Below are 24,617 nucleotides of genomic sequence, written 5' to 3'. Positions count from 1 at the left end.
AAGCTTCTTAAATTATAATCTTATTAACGAACCAATTATAAAGATTATTTTGTAAATTTTTATTGGTTTCAACGGTTAAATTGCAAAGAAAAAATTAGGATAATTTTTTTATGAATAGAACCAAAATATAAGAGTTTTCTTATAGATTATTATTATTTTTTTTTTATAATGTCACCAATTATTAAGTAGTAATAAAGTCAAAAAAAGTAAATTAACTTAGGCAAACAAACATGTTAGTAATTTACACCAACTTAAATTTTAATGTAAACATCTCAAAATATTACATAAAATAACTTGTAAAACCTTAAAACAGTTGCCACTAAACAATTTACACAGCCAATTACTGTCGCTACCACTCACACACACAATATTATAATAATAATAATAATAATAATAATAATAATAATAATAATAATAATAATAAATTCAAAAATCAAAAGATCAATTAGCATTAAAATCCCCTAAAATTAATTTTGTATTTCAATCAAGCCCCAACCGGAGCAGCTACCAGTGCTTTCACCTTAGGTGGACGTCCTCTTCCCGCTCGCTGACCACTCGCCGAAGGTGTAGCCTTCACAGTTGAGCTCCCTAACTTCGGTGGACGTCCACGTTTCCGACCGCTTACGGACGGAGTAACTGTCATCGGAGCAAGAGGGTCTCTCGGTTTTGGTGGACGACCTCTGGGTTTTACCGGAGAAAGGACGGTACCTGGCTGAAGAGGTTCCTTGGCTTTCGGCGGCCGGCCTCGGCCTCGGCGGAGGGAGGCGTCTGCTTCGGGCTTAATGTAGTTGTTCTTAACCATGATGAGTTGACCGGCGGCTTCCATTTTGTGGAGGTGGTGGGTGAGGAGAGTTGAATGCGCCGCCGGGAGGTTGCCGTAGGTGGCTTCGATGTGCTTCGAAATCGCCGATTTGTTAGCTCCGTTCTTCTTGTCTATAACCTCGATCGCAGCAACGATTAGCTGAAATTTTGTGAAATTAAGCCGAATTAATAGGTACCCAGATCATAAATCAAGCTTAATTTTGACCAAATCTGTTGAAATCATGGAATTTCGAGAAACAATCATGTATAGAACAAAACCCAAATAGATAATCAAGTTCAATTTCATGATCAGAAACCAAAATGCTGCATTTAATTGGTAAAAAGAGAGTTAAACGAAAAATGAAGCTTAAATTTAGAAAATAAAACCAAATTTCATCAGATATAATCAGAAGGAAAGTGTGATATTAAGTTCCATAAGCTTATAACTCTTGAAGATTGTTGCATAATTAACAAAATCCAAGCTGACATTTGAAAATTAAGCATAAATACGATTTGCATCAGTAAAAATGCAACAGATGTTTCGATTATATAACCTCAGGGTACTGAGGAAGAGACAAGGGAGGAGCAGCAAGCTCTTGAGTAGCCATGGCGAATTTGTTTGGGAAGAAAAAGATGGTGAATTGAAACACTAGGTGGGAAGGTATATAACAGAGTGAAAAGAGAAAATTAAGTAAAAAAAAATTAAAAAAGTTAATTTAATAAATTTTTTTTATAATTATTAAATATTTTTTTTAAGAAAATGAACATATAATTGAATTGAAGAGTTAAATAAAACGGAAGTTTCAGTTGACATGATTAAATCCAATAATTATGGGATGTAACATTGAAGTTCAATGGATATATAGCCCAATGCTAATTGCACTTTTCAATTGTAATAACATAACATTTTAATTTTTAAATAAATGTTATGAATTAGGTTTTATAACAAATAGTTACTTTTTTTAATCAAATTTATTTAACTATATAAAATTTAATGCATTATAGGGAAAATAAATAATAGATTTGAATGAAAAATAGAATGAATGTAGCAATTCCTTAAGAAGTATATAGTTAATATTAGACCATCCGTTATATTCATCACTAACCGCTACAATAATACGTGTACATCATCACCACTAACTACCACTAAACCTATGGAATACTCACCACTACCACTCCACTCCACATCATTTTTTTTAATTCAAAAATACAATAAAATTACATTTTAAAAAAAAACATTGATTTTTTTAACTAATTTTTTATTAATTGTAAAGATAAAAATACAATTTCAAACTACATTACTTAATTAACCTAGAATTAAAAAAAACATTCTATTACTTAAATAATCTATATTAAAAAAAAAACAAACAAACATAAGTAAAAAAAACTAATCTTCGTTCATGTTGATTTGATAGCTTATTTTATTTCCTTATTTTTATTAGTTTATTTTAGATTTGTAGATCTTTTTATCAATATTGCATTGTATTTTAAAACTACATTACTTAATTAACCTAGAATTAAAAAAAAAAACATTATATGACTTAAATAATCTATATTAAAAAAAACAAACAAACATAAGTAAAAAAAACTAATCTTCGTTCATGTTGATTTGATAGCTTATTTTATTTCCTTATTTTTATTAGTTTATTTTAGATTTGTAGATCTTTTTATCAATATTGCATTGTATTTTATTTATTTTCTTTATCATGGATCGTACCGGGGACTTTTTATGTTGCATGAGGTATTTTGTAGGGTTTTGGAGTTTGTTGCGGTTCTGATTTAGCTTGGAATGGGCTTTGTGGGCTTCCGAGGCATTATTGAGCTTTGCAGATCCATTAAAGGAAATTTGGGCTTAAAAAGCTAAAGACTTGGATGAAGTGGACCTATGAAGATGAATCATGGATTGTTAATTTGGGCTTGGAGCATCCATATTTGAAGCAAAAAAATGATTGGCTAATTTGAATCATGTGGGATATGGAGGGGACCAAGGGAATCTTTGGTAGTGGGATGGTTATTGGAGGAAAAATGAGCCAATAGCATTCCAGCAACACTTGCGCGGGTGAAATTTCCGTTGCACGGGTACCCGCGCAATTGCCAAGTTTTTGGCATTTTAGTCATTTGCCTTGCCATTACCTTGGGGGATCAGATCTATCAACCATCACTTCGATTTTACACCATTAGAGACCAGAGGAGGCGATTTTGGGAGCTTGGATACACATTATTCTTATCTTTACAAGTTATTGGTAGTTTCTTTATGCAATTAGACTTTTGTGTTTGTTATTATATTGCCATGAGTGGCTAAACTCTCTATTTTGGTGGACCTTGGCTAAAACCTTTGAATGTTTGTGGGTTTTTGAAGGATTTATGCTTATTTATCATTTATCTTATGTCTATGATTCTAGTTCATAATTCTTGTGCTTGTTTAATGTTTTGATCATGAGCTTGGTACTTTACTAAGCGATTGTTGGTTTATTTCTTTGGTTTGGCATTGAATCATTGAATTTTACTTAGAACAAAGGCTTTATGATGGTAGAAATCATCTCTAGCTTATGAATCATAACTCCTTTATGGATGTGTAAGCATTGACATCCTCTAGGAATTGGGGATTCCTTCATTCTTAAGGCTAATCAACTTATTGGGTTCAATTGCTTCAATTGGATCTTTGATTTTGATTAAGGTGTGTTGTGTGCTTCCTCAACCTCCATACAACTAATGAGGAATCTTGGCATATCATGCTTCATGATTGCTATAACCAATTTGGGATGAATGATAAGCTTCATATTAAATCCTAATGATAAACACTCAAAGGTTCATTGTGTTGAATTGCCCTGGTTTACAAATTCTCTCCAATATTTGAGCATCTCATCATCTTGCTTAATTGCAAGTTTTCTAGTTATTCAAGTCTTTTAGTTTTCAAGCAATCATAACACCCCCCCCCCCCCCCTTTTAGTTTAATTGTAGTTAGTTAGTTTATTTACACTAGTTATTTTAGATTGCATTGGTGATTGAATACAACCATTTCCCCGAGGATCGATACCCTTTTTTACTGTTATATTACGTTTTATTTGGAAACAAATGGTGTAATTTTCTTGGTGGACTTGACATCCCATCAGTACAAATGCTTTGTGACATCTTCTCGAAGATTGAAACACGTTTCACTGTTATGAATTTCAACAACTCGTGCTATAAATTCAGTCGTTCTGGGTACGAACTCTTCAATCGGGATGATGACGTCGTCTGGATCATACCTGCAGATCGTTTGACCTTTATCTTCAATAATCATATTATACATTATAATACATGCTTCGACCATTCTTTTAATTATATTTTTATCCTAGAGTCGTGTAGCGTATTTCACTACATATCATGTCTGTTTGAGAACTCTAAATGCCCTATCAATATCCTTTCTCCCTGATTATTGTCTTTTTGTGAACAACTTTGTCCTTTCACTTCGAGGAACCGAGTATGCCTTCATAAATGTCGAATAATCAGAATATATCCCATCACAAAGGTAGTAGCTGTATTTTTATGAATGCTCGTTCACCGTGTACAACATATTAGGTGTTTTGTCAGTCCAAATATCATTGAAAAGAGGAGACTGGTCATGAACATTAATGTCGTTGTGAGACCTCACAACTCCAAAAAAAATGAATGGCATATCAACAAATCCTGAGATGCAACAGCTTCTAGTATTATAGTTGGCTCACATATATCACCTCGCGTAAGTTGACCGCACCACGCATTTGGACATTTTTCCCAAACCACATGCATACAATCTAGACTACCAAGTATACTCGGAAATCCATGCATCTCTTCAAGAGCCAAATATAATATCTTAATATCACGTGGAGTAGGTTCACACAAATATTCTTTGTGAAAAACCTCATACACACATGTATAAAACCTATCTACACAATCAATTACGGTTCCCTCGAATACCTTTAAGTACTCGTCAGATGCGTCAAATGTTATACTGTATCCCAAATACCTAAGCGTAGCCTCAATTTTTTGTATATTAGAAAAACTCATTCTTCCTCTAGCATCGGGTTTTTATTTGAAAAAATCATAACGGACCTCTAAAGCATTACTAATACTTAAAAATATAGCCTTATTTAGACGAAAACGTTGTTCGAACAATTCCTCATTGTAAAGACAATTATCGGCAAAGTAATCACGTACCAATAAGTCGTGTGCGCCTTGGCGATCACGATTGACGACCGCTCTCGAACGCGCAACATTAGAACTTTTTTCATCGTGAAAGTGTTGCATAATGTTGAAGAATGTTGAGATGAATTCCCCGTCATCATCCGAATCAAAATCTATAAAGAAATCTATGTGTTTTTTGTTTAGAGAATAAGAGTGTAAAATTTGATGAAAAGTGAGGGTTTTATTGTGTTTATATAGGTATTGAGTTTGAAAAAAAATACTACAAAAAATGACTGTTGAACGGTCCAATCCAAGTCTCGAAATTCAATTGGTCGTCCGCCTCCGTCGTAGCCACCATGAATAGCCACGACCACGAAGCACGATGACACATCAGGACAATGTGTACGATTGTGGTTCGTGGCCACGTATATCATGGATCGTTTCATGTTTTGTATACCGTTTGAGAGATGTCCTAGAACGAAACTAGAATTATATATAATAACAGTTAATGTTAGTAATATTTCATCAAATGGAATTAAAGAAGTTTTATGATCCTATTTAATGTATTATTAATTATTAAATGTAAAATATAAAAGATTGTTGATCCACCCAAAGTGATTCAGCCAAATATTAAAAGGTCTGTGTTCTCAAGATTTTAAAGAACTAAAAGGGAAAAAGGAAAAATTAAAAAATACATAAAAAAAAACTTTTATGTAATTTTATGTTTTCAAACTACCGAAAGAAAAATCATTTCTTATAAAATCATCGACTATTTGTTAAACACAAAATGAAAACAAATTATTCAATTAATCTTAGACGATATATTTCACTATTAAAAAGAAATCAACATTTTAATGACTCAAGTAGCAACATCGAACATAAGTCACAAGCAGCTAGTATTTGTAGCACATGGTTTTATCAAACAACTACGTGACAGAAACAATTATCCAACATCATTTTTCATTATGTATAAAAAAGCCTATTTCAGAAATTTATCAAACATCATTCTACTTTCAAGCTCTTTTCTAAAACATGAAGACGGGAAGAATCTGAAGGACAATGCACAAACCAACCCCGGTCTTGAAGAGGATATAGAACACGATATGACCACAAACACCAGATTATGTTTCCTTTGGTTTTGCTCCTGATATGAATATATATCCACTTCGTTTATCCTCTTATTGCTTTTCGATGTTCAAAGTTACCAAATCATCCTCTCAAAACCATACTTGGTATCTATTATTTGTAAATTTATTAACATATAAAACATAAACCTAAAATTTTTAAATGAACTAAATGCATGCGGCCATAGTTTGAAATGTTGTCTTCTAATTAATGAGTTTAGAATAAAAAACCATAAAGAAAATATAAAAAAAACATAAATAAATTTGAAAAGAGGTTAAAAATGTATAGTAGACCAAGGATAATGATAAATTACACATTTGACTAGGGGTGGAATTGGTACGGTATTGATTCGTTTCTTTCTAAACTGTGTATCATACCAATTATAGTTGGTATACAAAATTTTCTACAAGAACCGTACCAAGTATACTTGGTACCCATATGTTTGGATACCAACAATTTTGGTTGGTACGAATTGGTAATGGTATATACGAACTTTTAATCTTTTATTGTAAGATTTAACAAAGACATCGGGTAATTTTGACATTTAGTAAATAAATTAATTTAATAAACAAAATAGTTACATAGCTCTTTTAGTTTACAAAAAAATTCTATTGAAATAAAGCTAAAGTAACATTTTAATTTTGTGTTTTAACGTGATAATAACTATTAATTAATGTGATCAAATGACTTATATCATATTCTTATAACTGCAAAAACTAAACAGACATGTTAATTGGAATATACATACGATTTTGTGTGTATGTATATATATATATATATATATATATATATATATATATAATGAATTGGTTGGTACGGTATTATCATGGTATTCAAAATTTTGTACCATTACCGTACCAAGATTGCTTAATTGGTACGGTATTACCAACCAAGGATGTTGGCTACCAAACATATTGGCTACCAACTTTCTTGGTTCGGTTGGTAACATGTTGGTTGGTTTTCCGTGGTACAATCTTGCCAGCCCTACATTTGACCCAAAAAACTTGTAAAAATATCAAGTTGGAAATAGCTTCAAAAGAAATTGCTTTTGTCAGAAATATTGGAAAAGAAATATATATATATATATATATATATATATATATATATATATATATATATATATATATATAAACTACAATGATGTTATGATATTTCTTGCAATAAAAAAATAAACACAATTCTTACAAAATTTCCAAATTCACATTTTCTAACAATGATCTTATATTGTTCCAACCATATAAAACAGATTCATATCAAGAGACAAACCTTGCAATGCCTAGTGAGATAGGTATTCTTAAAATAAAACTTTGAACATGCCAAACCTCAAAATGAAGTATATAATCCAACTTCCATTTTTCATATTATATGGGAACTAACACAAATCATTGACTAAATGCTGCTTGCATTCAACTATTTAATAGCAAATCGGGAAGAATTTTTTTTAGTAGAAATACCGAAAAAATGAAAAACAAAATATTCATTTAAAGTATGCCACATGGAATATAAATAATGATAATCAAAGGAAGAAGAAGAGAGATCTTAGTACTTGATGAGAATACCTTGTAAAAACGTGGAATGAATTACACTTGCACAAGTTATTCACCAACTCAGTTTTTCTTTCCACTTCCAGTTTCCATTTATATCCCCATTCCTGAAAAATGGATTACAGTAGTCAACACACTTGATTTTAAATACAACATAAAAGAATACATGAAAAAGAAAAATGATTTATTTTTCTATATCTATGTCTTTCTATTTAAAAAAACTATTGATTTACAAAAATTGCATCCTAATATTCTTTAAAAAAGTGAGTGAAAGAGGTTAATAGGATCCAGTCAAACATTTATGTCATTTACAATGGACACCTAATCATCCTATCCATCCTAACCATGTTCTAACTTATGAATGCTAAATATTAAGAGAATCAAACTTACCGGGTGGAAAACTAAAAAAATGTTGGAGTACTTAGCCACGATGAGAGACTACAAGAAAATCATGTTATTCTATAAACAATAAAACAAATTATGTGATGTTAGAAGCAATATCCATAAATCGAAAGTTAATTAATTCTGGTGTTTATCACTTTTAACCGTTCACCCCTGCTGATGTGCTTCTCTCATAGAGTAATTGGAGTAATGAAATATTGTACATTGATTGTAAGTCTTACAACATATACTGAGAAACAAATTTCAAAAAGTTATTCAGTAACAATATATACCTTATTTATTCCATGGGGTTATGAACATCAGTGTTAAGCTGTAGAACATTGATCAAAGTTATTTAGTAACATCAGCTATAGAACATCATAGGCAAAAACAACACTAATAAAAGATCAGATGCATTATCCGGTAGATTAATGAAACTTGACAAACATTAGCAACAACAATACATGGTAAAAGTTTCCTATAGCAAATGAGAGAAGGTACCACCGTATCTTTCTGGTAGTGACGACCATGTTAATGGTGGTAACACAACAATGATTAAGCGGTGGTGGAGACGGAAAAGCGTGTTAGTGGTTACAATTTAGGGAAGAGAGAAATAAACATTGGAATGGAGATAATGGTCACCGTTTAGGAAATAGAGAAAGAGATCAATTCATAAATTACCCTGAAAGCAACAAATCAATCATCAATTATTAAAAGTAAACCACTTTTAAGTAAATAGAGAGAGAGAGAGAGAGAGAGAGAGAGAGAAACAGAAGGCGGTGATGGAAGTAACTCACTGTTCAAGAGAGGAGAAGAGCAACAAAATTGTAGTCATGGTGAAGGAAAGCATCGAGAGTGAGGGATGTATGGATTAGGGTTTCTAGATCGATGAATATAGTCATGGACAACAATGTGTAGGTAGCTGTTCGAGGTTCAATGCATGAGTGTGTTTGTAGTTTCTGATCTTCGCCGAAAGATGATAGCGGTTACAAAGGATAAACGAATTAGGAAAAGAAATCGATGATGTTCGTTTGAAGATGTCGATGGTGGTTTTGTACATTTTTGTGTGTGTGGTAACTAATGGGGTGGAATTAGTAAGAAAATGGAGAGCTTGATGATAGCAATTGTAGATGATGGTGGTGACAATACCTTTTGGATCTAGGGTTTTCTCAGAGGTGGTGGTGGACCTGGTTGTGACGGAGAAATGCGGTGGCAGTTGCAAATGGTGGTCGTGAAGGTGGTGCTGTCATTGGTTATGGAAAAGGAAGGTGGTAGTGGTGGTGGTGGTGGTGGAGGGGAGTTGTGGTGGCGGTCGTATTCTTGGAGATTTGGAGAGACGAAATTTAGAGAGAAAATTAAGAGATTGTCGTTTCATATGGGAGATATAAATAAGTAGTCAAGATATGGATTAAATTTGTAGAGAGCGAGGGGATACTTGGTCAGCTTTGACCAAGATTATCTCCTTAATTCTCTGTATATGCATTCTTATCTTGACTTTTTTTTTACTTTTGTCGACTATGATTTACTTAGTCAAAAAGTACCTTCTTTTCTTTTAAATTTAAATCTTCTATATTGGGTAAGATAAGAATCTAGGTTTGAATGTTTCAATATTAATTTTACACTTGTATTTAATGCATTGTATTTTGTAATTTATTGATGGTTTGTTGTATTATTAGCTTAAACACTTGGACGTCTTAAATCTATTTTAGGAAATAGTAAGGTATGTATAATAATATAGTAATATATATATATATATATATATATATATATATATATATATATATATACACACACACACACACACTAAGAGTATTCGTGGTACGGTTTGGTATGACTTAGAGTTGAAACTAAAAACCGCACCGCACATGCAGTTTGATTTTTTTGAAACCGCACCGCTAAAACTTTAAACCGCATTATGCGGTTTGTGTACGGTTTGATAAGCTGTTCCAATTTATAACTTTTATTGTTAATCATTCCATTTAAACACTTTCAAAATTTATTAATTATATTGCATATCCTTTAAAAGGCATAGATATTACGAAAAAAAAAAAAAAAAACATATAATGTATTGCTAGGTTGTTTTGACTTATATATATATATATATATATATATATATATATATATATATATATATATATATATAATTTTTATTAATACGATGCGGTATAGTTTGAATCGTGGTTTGATTACTATAAACCGCAAACCGCACCGCCTAATGCGGTTTGACAAAATTACGAACCGCAAACCGCATCGCGAAATTTTAAACCGCATTATGCGGTATGGTTTGGTACGGTGTGGGCAGTTTATGCGGTTTTTTGCACACCCCTAATATACACCAAAGTAAAAGAGCGATTTGGAATACAATATGAAGTTTCTCAATTCAATCAGTTTAGCAAGAAGACGGTGTCAAATAATGATACAAAGGTGAATCAGTATGTTAAAGGACCAAGACGAAATTATCATATATTTGTAAGTAAAGTCACTACACTTCCCATTGCAATGCATAAGGCAAAAAAGATTGAATAGTCTTACGAAAAACAAGATAATGAAAAGCTAGAGAATCATATCAATAAATGCGAAAAACAAAGGAAATTCAGGAAATGAGAACCATTATGAAAATAGGAAAAAGAGAAATGAAGAAATAAATGGAGGTGAAAATTCAAGGACAATGACAATTGAAGACATCACTTGCTATAAGTGTAGAGAAAAGGGAAACTTTTTCAATGCGTGTCCCAATGAGAAAAAACTTCTGAACTGTCAAGAGTTTGGTCGTGTTGCATTTTGTCGGTTCCCAAATGTTCCTAGTTCCCAATTAAGAAGAGTAAATTTGATATTAGTCTTATTACATCAAACGATCACCAGAAGATATCATCTCTTGCTATTCTCTTCATCTCACATTTAAGGTTTGGAATACTCTCCAAATCTGAAAATGTATGATTTATTGTTACATCAGTTGTGTCTATATTAGATTCTAGTAATGATTCACTAACTTATCAACAACGCTCCTTGTGGTTTCTTGAATTGAAGCTTATATTTTCTTAGAAGCTTAGAAGCTCATGAACCCTAGATTTGTTTAACCTCTATGAAAAAAGATGTTGCGACTATTTCACAACTAAATATTACTAATGCCAGCTGCCACAAAGACATATTAGAAAAACTCTAGCCAGACAACCTAGTATCAAATCACAAGGAGTGGAAAGAACACATAATTATACATATCCACATGTAGAAAATCTTGATTGTCCCAAAAGAAATGTAGTTTCCGATGCCTAACAAGATCATCAGACTCTACTACTATCATAGCCTCCCCAATCCTTATTAGGAAAGTGAATTAGTCAATATTGACTCAAAGGAGAAAGAAAACAACAAATAAGGACACCTACATACTAGTATACAAACTACGACATAGAGACTCAAAGTCAACCGCTTGAAAGCACAAGTTGGAGTAAGAAAAAAGCATGAAGATGATAGTATACGTTGTATAAACACCTACTTTTCCTGTTAGTGCCACAATAACATTAGCAATCGTCATAGAGATCACAACACTATCGATGATTAGAAATATGTATTTAAATAAGTCATGAAGTTCCACCTCCATCATGAAAAATGCAATCCCAACGATGAGACCAGAACAAAATGTTTTCCATGAGTCATGGTAATGGAATTAGGGGTGTCAATCCCAACTCAATAAATAGCATTTTGGGTTGAGATTTGAACCCATTTAATTAAAAGGGGCAATCTGTCTAACCCGGTTAATTAAATGGGTTGGGTTAGGGTTAAAATTACCCGCCAATATGTTTAATTTTTTTAATTTATAGTTATTTAGAATTATTATTTAGTTGATCATTATATTTTGATTATTTTTTATTTATCAAAACCCATGGGTCAGTAACGTTACTAGAATTCGAGTTGGTAAAAGTGATAGTCAAGTTGCATAAAATTTAAAAATTAAACATTTATAATGTTTTATGGTTGTAAGTATTTACTTGTGTTTGTGTTATGGCCTATAAAGTTATTATTATATAAATTTCAAACTTAAACAATTATTATAGCTTTTAAATTGTATGTAATTTTATTTGATGGATTATTTGACTTTTAAGAGGTTTTTTATGAAAATTTAAACGGATCAACCCAGTTTGGCCTGTTTAGTAAGAAGATTGGGTTGAAAAAACAATAAACATGTCAAGCCAATTACTAAAAAGTTTTACTTAAACCAGTTGTCTTTGATAGAGATTTTCAACCCATTTAATTAAATAGGTCAACACGTTTATGACCCAACCTAACCTATTGTCACCCCTAAATGGAATACAATTGGTATGATAAAACACCGAAGACAACCAAGCGAAAGAAAAGACAATGTCAAGAATAAGAAAAAGAAGAAGAAGATAACTTGTGGACAGATTCGGATGGAAACAAAGTAATGATTAAGGAAAATAAACAGAAACAAAAAATTATCGGAGCTACATCCATTTACAAAAAATACTCTGAGTGTTCCACATTTAAGTTAATGAACGAAATTATAATTATTATAAGAGGTCGACTCATACGTAGGAAATGTACACAAAATGAAACAAGAAAACATAAAATAAATAAAATACATCGAAACGTAAACAAACTCAAATTTAAACCGACACGAACATAAAAAAACACGTAAGTTTTTAAAAAAAAAAAAATTAACAAACGGAAGTTCTAATTCACGTCCTACAACACAGTTGAGTTTGCTTAAATAATTGAAACATAATCAAAGTAATCTTAACAGATTTGAATCCGAACTTTAATCCGTATATACATAAATCTCAAAACTTTTCTCAACATCACATCCTCCTTCCTAAAATTTACATTTAATCACTTCTATACAAAAAAAAAAAAAAAAGACAAACTCCAACAATCTAATCTACAACAATAAAACCAATCTTTAACCTTCCATAGGTCGTTTTCCATAAGGATCCGATACAGAATTCACAAATCTTGAATCAGTTTGATTAGGATTTGAAGTTGATGCCACATTCCCCCAAGTGCTAGCGGCACCCGCGGCGGCAGTGGTGGTGGTGGTGGTGGTGGTGGACTTAGAAGAACGAGAATTTGTGGCGGTGGAAGAAGATGAAGCAGAGTATCTTTGTGGTCTTCTATCCATTGTCCCATGGTATCCAGGTTTTGTAGGTTCATCAAGAACACCCGATTTCTTGGATAACATCACCACCACATGGCGCATGGTGGGCCGTAGTTTAGGGTCAGATTGAGTGCATAGTAGTCCGATGCGTGTACATGTTGCCACCTGGTCAGGGTCTGCTGACGTGGCAAGTGTTGAATCCATAATTTCCATGCCTTTGCCCTTCTCGTAGAGCTTATATGCCTACAAGAATCTTGAATTTTAAGCCACAAATCAAGAATTTATCCTAGTTGATTTTTGAAAACTTTTAAAACAATATAAGATAAATAAATACTTACCCAATCAAGTAGATTTTGGCATTCGGGATCTAGATTGAATGTAGAATTTTTTTGACCACTAATGAGCTCTAGAACCACTACACCAAAACTATATACATCCGCCTTTATTGATAAATTACCATGCATCACATACTCTGGTGCCAAATATCCACTATATTCACAAAAAAGAAAAAAAAAACGTTACACCTTGTTTGGTTAGCATAAAATAAAAAGAACAAATTATATAGATTATACTGTGTTTGGCATGTATTAAACTTAGACCATGACTAAAAATTTAAAGTTTTTCTACTTTTAATATGTGAGTATGTGACCCTTTATAATAAGAAGTAACAAAAATGACAAAAAAAAAAGTGGTTACGTTAATAAATTGACCATCTTTTTCACCCTTTTGACCCTTTTAACTTTTTAACCACCTATTTAGCAATGGGCCCGATAATAGGCTACAAGAAAACTTAAAATACATTTTTTTTACGAAATGCAATCATGCTTCAGTAAAAAACGATACATAATTATTTCGCAAAATATTGATTATTTTTTTTTCAAAATTTTAAGGTTTTTGACGGTGGAGAACATTGAAAAAGCAATTTTATAATTTGCAAAATCGCAAAATTGATGCATGGTAATTTATCACTTTGTTAAATGGACCACACCATTTTTGTCATTTTTGTCGTTAATAAACTTATTATATATGTACTTAAAACATAAAAACATGTTTTTGATTAAAGAATCCAAAAAGACATAAACTTTATTAAATTAAAAATGTTAAAAACATACTTGGTTCCAGCTACACGAGTGTTAACATGAGTTTTATCTTCAGGGTATAATCTTGCCATTCCAAAATCAGCAATTTTTGGTCTCCATTTTTCATTTAATAAAATATTGCTAGCCTTTATATCTCTATGAATGATGCGATCATGTGAGTCTTCATGAAGATAAAGCAATCCTTGTGCTACACCATTAATTATGGAATATCTTCGCTTCCAATCGAGTACATCTCTCTTTGCTGATTCTAAAACGATAAAAATCAAAATATGAAAATAGCATTAAAATAAATACTTATCGTTTTCAAAATAAGAGAAAATTTATCGATAATTTTCAATCAAAAGATAACAAATTTCTTATTTAAGACACATGTAAATGATATAAAATTAAAGGAGATGAGAACATACTGAAAAGAAGCTTGTCGAGGCTCTCATTAGCTACGTATTCATACACCAAAAGCTTTTCAGGAAATGCACAATATCCTAATAAGCTTACAACATTTCTATGTTGTATTCTTGCTAATAATTTGGCTTCATTTGTAAATTCCCTTTTTCCTTGTTTTGAGGTTTGCGAAAGTTTCTTAACAGCAATCTCCCTTCCATCATCCAACTTCCCCTACACATCCATACAACAAATTCATTACAATAATCAAAGATTTGATCATTTTGAAAATCTTAAAACCATTGAAGTTAGATTGAAATTACCAAATTGAATCGATAAGAATCCCTAACTCACTACAATAATTATAGATCGATTATCATCAAAGTCTCAATCGATCATTGAAGTTGAAGAGACACACGTTTGTTCGAAAGAAATTTCAAAATCGAGTGTTTATCTTCAGACTTCAATTATGAATTCAATACATAATTAAGTGAAAGATCGAACCTTGAAAACAGGGCCAAAACCCCCTTGACCAAGCTTATGTTCGAAATTGTTTGTTGCGGAAATTAGGGTTTGAAATGTGAAAATCTTCTGTTCTTGAGGAGCACCAACCTTTTCCGGATATTCTTCTACACCTTCTCATTACCAATTACAAAACCCAGAAAAATTAGCAGACGAAAACACAAATTAATCAAAACCCTTTTGGGGAAACGCCTAAAAAATGCAAAATTTGATGCTGGTTTCAAATGGGTATTACGGAATTTTACCTTTGGCATCGGAGTGACAGGGTTTGGTGATTTCGCGAAAGCAGTTCTTGATCTTGATCATACTGTTTACTAATAACTATTGAATGAATAAATGAAATGAAAAAATAATTTGAGATTGTGTAGCTTTTTGATCTTTAAAGACTCAATTCTTTCCTATTAATTTAGTCGTTGACTTTCATAAATGCCAGCTCCTTTATAAGGGTGTTCAAGAATTGATGAATGATCAAAGTGAACACGTTAGACCTACTTGACTATTTCCACTGTTGTGGATGCTCACACGCCTAATTACGCCCATGGTTTTTCATATTGTGGTTTGTCTAAAAATAGAACTTTTAAGAAAACTAATATGTGCAAAAATATATTATATACTATTTATAGATTGAACATGTAACATCCCTAAATTTTATCTACCAAATTGTTCGATTATTTAAAAATCTAAGTTTAGTAGTATATTTTTGGTAAACTCACATCTCTATATGTCTATCTTGTTAGACATAATATGCGGATTGCATACCATTTGCATGGGGTTTGAATCTTCACTATTCCTAGAGGTTGTTTCATTGTTTGCACTCTTCATAGTTCACATTTCACAAGCCTCGACTCTTGAGCACATTGTAGGACTTCTTGAACTTAAGCCCAAAGGTCTTGTCTTGATAGTTGATAATATCTTCATAGATGATTTGTGTAAGGCCTTTGATTGTTCTACTTTTCTTTCTCAATAATACATTGTTTCTTTCATGTCATATGTGCTAAATTTTTTTTTTTCTACGAAGACAATATTTATTGTAATGGTCTAAGACAGATTTACCTTTATCATTCGATCTTAAAATATTACAAATGTAGTCCAAACCTACATGGGTAAACTATACTAAAAACTAGATGAGTATGGGAATTTTGTTCAATGTTACAAAAAGGTAAAAAGTAAAAAACCGTAAAATAGTCAAAGTATGTTAGTTCTAAATTTTGTTAAGGGATTTGATGATGACAGCCTATAATAATTATCCTAATGTAAAAACCAATAATCTATAAGTAACCAAATATGTATCAATATTGGATTTTGGTAACAAACATGAAACTCAAATCTTATTGTTTTACTAACATTTTTATGTGGTGTACAGATATTTAGTAAAATATATTTTGGATAACCCGACAAATGGGAGATTCACTTCGAGATTGGATTGCATTTGGACGTGCTTTCATAGGGACTTCGTTGAATAAGTGATCATGAAGATTGATAATGAATATTTTCATTCTAGTTAAAGATTTTTCAAGATTGAATATCATCTCCGGAAGCATGCCAAAGCATCATTATTCATACCACACATAATTCCATAAACTATTTATTGAAGTTTGTAAGTATAGTTACTATACAAAAATGGGAAATTGTTATAAAATCGTAATGGAAATTTTTTATATCAATTATCGAAGTTCATTATAATTTGTTATGATTTTTGAAAAAAGAAATATTTATTAGTGTTGTTAAGGTTTCACATTTTATTTATAAAATAGTGATTTTTATAAACGATAGAAGTTTTATAAAAGTTTGTCGGGAGTATTTTGGGAATAAGTTTTAACTGAATCCATGATCTTAAAAGTCAAAAGGCCCATTTTGGTGTAAAGATATCATCCAATTGCCTAAAAGTTACGTAGAAATACTGCCAAATGTGACGTAGTTTTATAGCTTTAACAAGACTGAATCATGTTAAATACGGTGTTCAATACTGTTTTTTCGTAAGTTTATTATGTGTGTTTTATAGAAATTGTTTATTGTTTTTGTGAAGTTGTTTAACTTTGTTTTGTTGATTCCTAACAAATTGGAATCAAATCTATGGCTGAAGATGGTAAGTTAAGCTCAACAAATTTGAATATCATGATTTCGGATTCTAAATAATACAAATCCAAGACTATCTATACCAAGATTAATCCATTAGAAAATTGATATTTTAAAATCAAATAAAATATCTCTATCTCTATATAATAAATATAATAAAAAAAAGTACCAAAGAGAATACGACAAAGAAAATCAAATAAAATAAAAGGAAAGTGTCATCGTATCTTGCCAATTGTTATTATATAATAAATATCTCTATCTCTATATAGAATAAAACAATAGTATTTTTAAATAAGTATATTTTAAAAGTCTTAAAACCACGTCAGTTTTATGAGGTAAGAACGAAGAACATAAAACTGTCTCTTGCTAATTTCCATTTATGATTTATCTTATTTCACCATGCTGTGTTCTTTTTTGACTTTTTTTCCTATATCTTCATGTACATTAAAAAAAATCTGTTTTTTTTTTTCGTTGCTTTTGTCTTAAATTGAATACGTAATATTTTTGTCAAGATAAAACGGCAAAATCATCTTGTCATATTTCTGTGTTTCGTCATTTCATTAGATTTTTATTTTTTGAAAAAAAAAGATATTTGATTAGATATTAAGGTTTATTGTGATTTCGGCTTCTCTAGTTAAATTTATTAAAATTAGTTTAGATATTTGATCATTAATTATCTATAGTAAAATATATGACAATTGAGTTTTAAACCAGGATAATGACTTGAGCAGTGTAAGATACTTTTTGAAATGTAACATTTAGTCTTTATTTTTTTTTTTTTGTAAAATAAACCCTTATACTTTATTAATATGTACACATTAGATCATTTTCACCGGATTTTACAAGTTTTGCTGACGTGGAAGGGTTTATATTACAAAAAAAAGTACTAAATGTGTACATTTCAAAAAGTATCTTACCCTATCAAGTCATTTTCTCTTTCTTTTATTTTGTTGAAATGAAATACTCAGGTGGCATCCACATATCCACAACGAGATTTTTCCAACTTTTATTCATCATGAAAAATAGGAAGAACCCCGATCTCCGGCGACTCCTTTGTGTGTTCCTACACATCACTGGTAGCAATGAGGAATGATGACAAAAACAACAAGGTCGAAAGGGGAGGCAAGAGGAAGTAGAGACGGTAGTTGGCGGGGAGGAGCTGCTCTGGTAGCCCCCTCATCGATTCTTTCTTCTTTTTCTGGCAACATATCTTAAAGATGGAGGCAAAGAGAGATAGATCGGAGAAACACAACAGGTAAAGGGTGTTTGGCTGTTGCTGTTCGACCGGAAGGAAGAGAGACGAGAAAGAGAAGGGTTGCCGCCCTTTTCTTGTTGTTGGAGGATCACCCACATCCGGTGACTAAGCTAATTAATTGCTATTTAGTGCTATTTGTGCTTCCATATCAGCAAAACCTGTAGAATCCGATGAAAATGACCTAATGTGTACATAATAATAAAGCATAAGGGTTTATTTTACAAAAAAAAAGAATAAGGACTAAATGTATACAATTCAAAAAGTATCTTACCCTATCAAGTCATTTTTCCTAAAAAAAAATTTATATATGACCGGTATACCGTCACAAGGATTGCATCGTTACAAAAAATAAAGTATAAGAGTTTATTTTATAAAAAAAATAATAATAAATAAAGACTAAATATGTAAATTTTAAAAAGTATATTATCCTATCAAGGCATTATCCTTTTTAAATATATTAATATTTTTTTGTATTTTTTTCTCTAAACAACGGAAACACATGAAAATGGAATCTTTAAAGAATGAAATTCAACTGTATAATGACGTAATCCAAAAAAGTAAAAGGTGTTTTATGTTGAAATATCCATATATATAAGTCAATCAAATGTTAAAAATAATCAGTTCCAAGTTTAGCAATGGATGCACGCTTTCTTATATTATTATAAAAATAGTTGAAAAAAATAGTATATAAATGGTATATGTAGTTAGTCTCTATTATATATATATATATTTTATTATATTACTATAAGAATAATGACACTTGTCATAATTTTATTGGGTAGATACATTTGTAGAAAATAAAATGAAAGAGGTAATTTAATTTCTCTTTTAATTTTTTACTTGGTTCGTCTCTATTATTTTACCTCTATTTAATTTTTATTACCTTTTATTTTTCTATTATCTAATTTAAAATAACATGCCCCTTCATAAATTCTTTTTCCAACTTTATCTTTCCATCGATCGTTGTTTTTTTGTAAATAACGTTCATATACTAAACTTAAACACTTGAAACAAAGCCCAACCAAAATTGGACAAACTTAAAATAAGGAGAATAATATTTGAAACATAACCCAAATCATAACACTTTATCCAAAAATGTCATATTCGGAACTTAAATTTCTTTAAACCACCACAAAACACCTTCAATCGAATCTAGATGATGTAGTGGATACGCCGAGGAATGTAATTTTAAAGTAAATTACACGAATGGTCCCTATGGTTTTGGGTTATTTACGTGTTTGGTTCCTAATTTATTTTGTTAATTCGGAAGGTCTCTACTATTTGTTTTTGTTACATGCTCAGTCCCTGTCTTACCTAAAAAACTACTTTGCCCTTGAAGAATTAGGTTGTATTTGCGAGCCACAAATATACATTTAATTAATTATAAAAAATATACATCTAAATGTCTTTTATGTCATTTTATATATTTCAACTACCTTATCAATTAATTTTTACTAAATATTATTTTTTATCAGTTAGTTTTTCAATTAATATTTAGTTTTTCAACTATCAGTTAGAATGTCAAACATTATGATAAGTAACATCAAGAATACGATGTATAATATGACTAACAAAAACACTCATTATCACACATTTAAGATAAACGTAAATACAGCTTAACACTTTAAACTTACTCTTTCGTAAAGTTAAAATTAAAGAATTGAAGGCTGTTTTTTTACCCATCATTTTAGACTTTTAGTAATTTATTGAATAACAATTAGATTCCAGATTCAAATTCAGAACAACTGAATTATTCCGTTAATCCAGAGTCAGCCCAAACTTTCTCTATGAAAACTAAACTTGGGTCTATCGTCATCGTAACATGTTATCGTATGTCAAAGTTGCAATGATCTTTTATGTTTAAATTAGAAGGGCTACCTTTTAAAAAATAGAAATTAAAATAACAAAATTTATATTATCGACGATTGGAAATGTACACCCAATTGAGTACATTGTACAATTATGTATAGCACTTTATGACTACTATATGAACTATTACTTAAGACAATCACTTGTTACTCATAATCTTTAATTGGTACATATTCGATTGGTGTCTTGTTTATAAAGATTACAACACACTTATCGCTTATTAAAAAAACATTTATATAAATAGAAATCACGTATACAGTATACTGAAAAAAAAAAAAAGATATTTTAATCAACACTAAAAAAAACCTTGAAATGGTTTTAGAAATACCCATAAAAGCACACACTCTAAAATAAACTGCAACAAAACTATTAGTGCTAAAACCCCTTCAATGTTCAAACCAGATAAAACACAAACTATAAATCTAATTTCATCTTTTCGAATGTGTAGAATCAAAATTGGGGAAAACTCAGTTTGAACAAAACTCAAAAGCAAAATCACATACACGACAAGTCGACAACCAAAAAAACTTTCACTACAACCCAAAAAACCGAGCAACTAAATCCAAACCTAAATCCTCCACTGCCTTGAGTTTTTTGCATCTAGGAAAACCTAAACAAGTTTATCAATGTGATGGATTTTTCAAGAAAAAAAGAAAATGTTGAGGGTTTTTGCAAAAAAAATTAAAATAAAAAAAGTAGAGACTTTTTCTAAAAAAAATTATATAAAACCAAAATATTATCGTAAACATGTAAAAAAAGCGAAAATGGGGGGAAAAATCAAGGATTTCAATCTATCAAAAGCTAAAACATTTCCCTATTTTATTTATATTTAACTAATTATTGTGTGGATGTATGGTTGATTGTGAATCAATCAAAATTTAAAAAACAAATAAATAATCAAACAAATAAATGAGGGTAATTTAGTAATTTAATAATTTCTACAAATACACTCCTATAATTATGATAATTACTTTGACCTACCTTTATCCCTTTTTAAGACAATCAACAATCATTGTATTCTATCCCATTTAAAATTATCGATGATCGTCCCTAACCCTAGCTCTAAAACAGATAAATATACGTCTCCCCAAAATCACTAGATTAAATCCATCCCCCTCTTAGCCAGAGCTGCTTTTGTTGCCGCTGTCTTCCCCTTCAACTCTTCATCCCCGTCATCCAACAACACAGAACCTAGAAGCCACTTAATGACGGAGGGAGAGGTACTACAGACGGAGAGTTCCATCAACCAACGCCCAAAGAAGATCGCCACTACCATCGTTTGCTGTTGTCGCCGATCTCCACCTGTCATTCGCTGTTATGGTCGTCGGTAAAACATCTCCACCCTCAATCGGCGTCCGATTCACTAAATTCGTCCTAATCGGCGACGGAAGAGGGATCATTAGGAGACTCATCGAGGAGGAAGTTAAAGGTTTCTATAATCTCTTCGTTCCTTAATGTTGCTCTTGCACCTGGATCCGAAGCACATACTAGATTATCTTCATATCTCCCAAAGTTTAGCTTCTCTGCTATGTATCATGAAAGACAACTTTTTTTATACTATTTAGCTGTTTAGTGTTCATGAAGTACAAAATGTTGAATGAAAACAAACCTTTTATATATTTGAATAGTTGAGAGAACAGAGTTGGACATTTATGTTCTTAATTTCCCCGACTATGCAATGCCTTGTGATTTTGAAGATAAACTCATAGATGATTAGGGTACAAATTTACAAATCATCAACTATAGAGTAGATACAAATTTCTGGATGAACATTTAGACACACAATCAATTGTATCTCATTTTATCTCATGTATGACAATCAGAGTTTCTAGATATATAAGGAATGAAATAAACTAAAATTGAATTAAGAATAAATTTTGATAAATCTCAGTTTAATTCCATTGCTTGATGATTTATTTGTTCTCTAAAGGATGATGAGAATGACATGGAAGTTGACACTGCATCATCTGCAACTCAAACCACCGTGAAGCATTCCCCAGAGCTTGAAATCTATTGTTACTTGCTTGTCTTAATCTTTTTAATTGATCAAAAAAATACAACAAGGTCGGCATCTTTAACTTTCCTATTTTACCCTTCCAAGTTCTACATAAATCTCTATAGCCAACTAACTAACATCACTTAGTATACTTAATTACATGAAGGCCAAGTCTTGTGTGACATCCCCTATTTTCACGGACAAAAAAGACCGATTTGTTTATACTTTATTTGAAAATCAGAGTGTATTTTTAAAGAAATATATTGCGGAATTTGTTCCCAGAAAAACATAATAAATATATTATCAAAGGATTTTCGAAGAAATATATTTTGTTCATATCTGAACTTTAGGATGTCATCGTCAATACTGAAACATAAGCATAAACAGACCTTACATTTATTTACACTAGTGATCTACATCTTCTTTAAATCTGTCAGTGTAAAGTAGCTTCGTATCGATACCTGTGATACAAATAGACTGAGTGGGTCAGGTTGGGAAACCTGGTGAGTACATAGGGTTTTCAACCCACAATAATATAATTATTATGTTTAATCATCAAACAATCAACACAATTACCCATCCCCATTATTTTCTTTATTCCTTAAGAATCTACCCTAAGAATCATTTATCATTCAATTTTTCATTCCTAAGGAATAGGCACGAAGTCCATCGTTGCTTATGGCACAACTGCCAATGTTATCTATTAGGCACAACTGTCAATATTATCATTTAGGCACAACTACTAGGATTATGACATTCTCTATTAGGCGCATCTGCCGATATTATCCTTTAGGCATAACTGCCAAGTTTATGATATTCTCTATTTGGCGTAGCTGCCGATATTATCCTTTAGGCGTAACTGCCAGGATATTTAGAGTACATCTGGTAAACACGTTAATCAAAAACACTTACAGGTTATGGCGCAACTGCTAATATTCATCTATATCATCTTTCATCCCTCATTATTTATCTACCCACGTTCTACCCAACATATTCGTAGATATAAAATATATATATACAGTTTAAATCATTTAAACATGTATAAATCATTCATCCAACATAAATATCATGAACACAAATAATATGCACACATAACACGTAATTTATATTAAATACTTAATATCTATGTCACTATGCGTAAGATGAAAGTAATTATGCATGCACTTTAGTAGTGTGATTGGATAGAATATAACTAGAAACAGTCAGTGGTTCGTGATCGTCGGGCTCGGGAAGGGAAATGGCCTTCGGAAAACGAGAGAAAATGAAAGTAGAAAGTGTAATGAAGCCTAGGGTTGAAATGGCTATATATAGGATGATTTGGGCTTTCTCACGTCGTGATCCACACATGCTCACGTCGTGAGCCATGCCTGATCACCCCGTAGACTTTCCACTTGCGTTTATAGCTCCGAAATGTGTCCGGATGACTTCTCACACCGTGAGAATGATATGCTCACGTCGTGAGCTTCCAAGAGTCATCCCGTAGACTTCCTAGGTATTTTTCTAGGCTCGATTAGTATCCGTTTGACTCCTCACGTCGTGAATTTCTATGCTCACGTCGTGAGCTCAGTCAAATTAGGGTTTCTGACACGTGTCATGCTTTTACACGGTTGTATCTTTGGAAGGTCGTAACTTTTGCATACGAGCTCTTTTTTTGACGTTCTTTATATCCACGCGTAGGTGGAGACGTACTCTACAACTTGTATTTAGATCATTAAGGCTAAAAAGTACTTTATTGTAAACTCACCTTTTACGATTCCCGGTGTCGTGCCCGTTTTGTCGCGAAACTTCGACAGGTCATTACTTCTTCGTTATAACTCAGATTTTGGCGTTCTTTATATGTACGGAAACCTTGTGACATATACTACAACTTAGTTAAGATTATTTATTCTGAATAACCATCTATCAAAAAGTCATTCTTGACGCTTATCATCTCTAAATTGACTAGCCCGAATCTGCGGGCGTTACATCTTGTTTCTCAGCAAGCATTACCCATCTAAAAAACCTGAACAGAAGAACAATTGATGTTCTTGCATCCAGCCTCTACTTCTATTACTCTGTCAGCTATGAACTCACTGGCGATCTATCTGAAATCAGAGGGAAATATTGTAATTTTTTTCATAATCAGTTGTATGTTGTTGATTAAAATCATGACATTTATTTATTTATTTTTCCAATAATCTCCTTTCTTTGCACCGTGTTGCTACATTGCGCCATGATGAGTTGGGCCAAGAAACTCTCCTTTCACATAATGATAAGGTTAAGTAAAACTTCTTTGGTAATTCCAACATAATGTATATGGTAATTGAATCTT

At 31.5% G+C, this 24,617-nt stretch overlaps 2 protein-coding genes across 2 annotated transcripts; both read right to left on the bottom strand.

Annotated features, from left to right (window-relative positions):
* Positions 1-240: 240 nt before the first annotated feature.
* On the bottom strand, positions 241-1,467 carry LOC145071221 (HMG-Y-related protein A-like). Its single transcript, XM_079018137.1, has 2 exons — positions 1,356-1,467; positions 241-961 (listed from the first exon to the last, which is right to left on the bottom strand). The coding sequence occupies exons 1-2, from the start codon at positions 1,407-1,409 to the stop codon at positions 485-487; spliced, it is 531 nt and encodes a 176-aa protein (XP_078874263.1). The 5' UTR covers positions 1,410-1,467; the 3' UTR covers positions 241-484.
* Positions 1,468-12,727: 11,260 nt separating this feature from the next.
* On the bottom strand, positions 12,728-15,554 carry LOC145069933 (cysteine-rich receptor-like protein kinase 43). Its single transcript, XM_079016870.1, has 6 exons — positions 15,356-15,554; positions 15,093-15,223; positions 14,615-14,822; positions 14,220-14,454; positions 13,446-13,596; positions 12,728-13,350 (listed from the first exon to the last, which is right to left on the bottom strand). Exons 1-6 carry the CDS (start codon positions 15,414-15,416, stop codon positions 12,913-12,915), a joined length of 1,224 nt encoding a protein of 407 aa, XP_078872996.1. The 5' UTR covers positions 15,417-15,554; the 3' UTR covers positions 12,728-12,912.
* Between the last annotated feature and the right edge of the window lie 9,063 nt (positions 15,555-24,617).

Source organism: Lactuca serriola, chromosome 8, assembly GCF_051521515.1.
Source record: "Lactuca serriola cultivar US96UC23 chromosome 8, Lser_US96UC23_V15, whole genome shotgun sequence".
In the NCBI taxonomy this organism is placed as follows: Eukaryota; Viridiplantae; Streptophyta; class Magnoliopsida; order Asterales; family Asteraceae; genus Lactuca; species Lactuca serriola.
The sequence above is the reverse complement of the archived record's forward strand: the minus strand, read 5'-3'. Positions and strand labels throughout refer to the sequence as shown.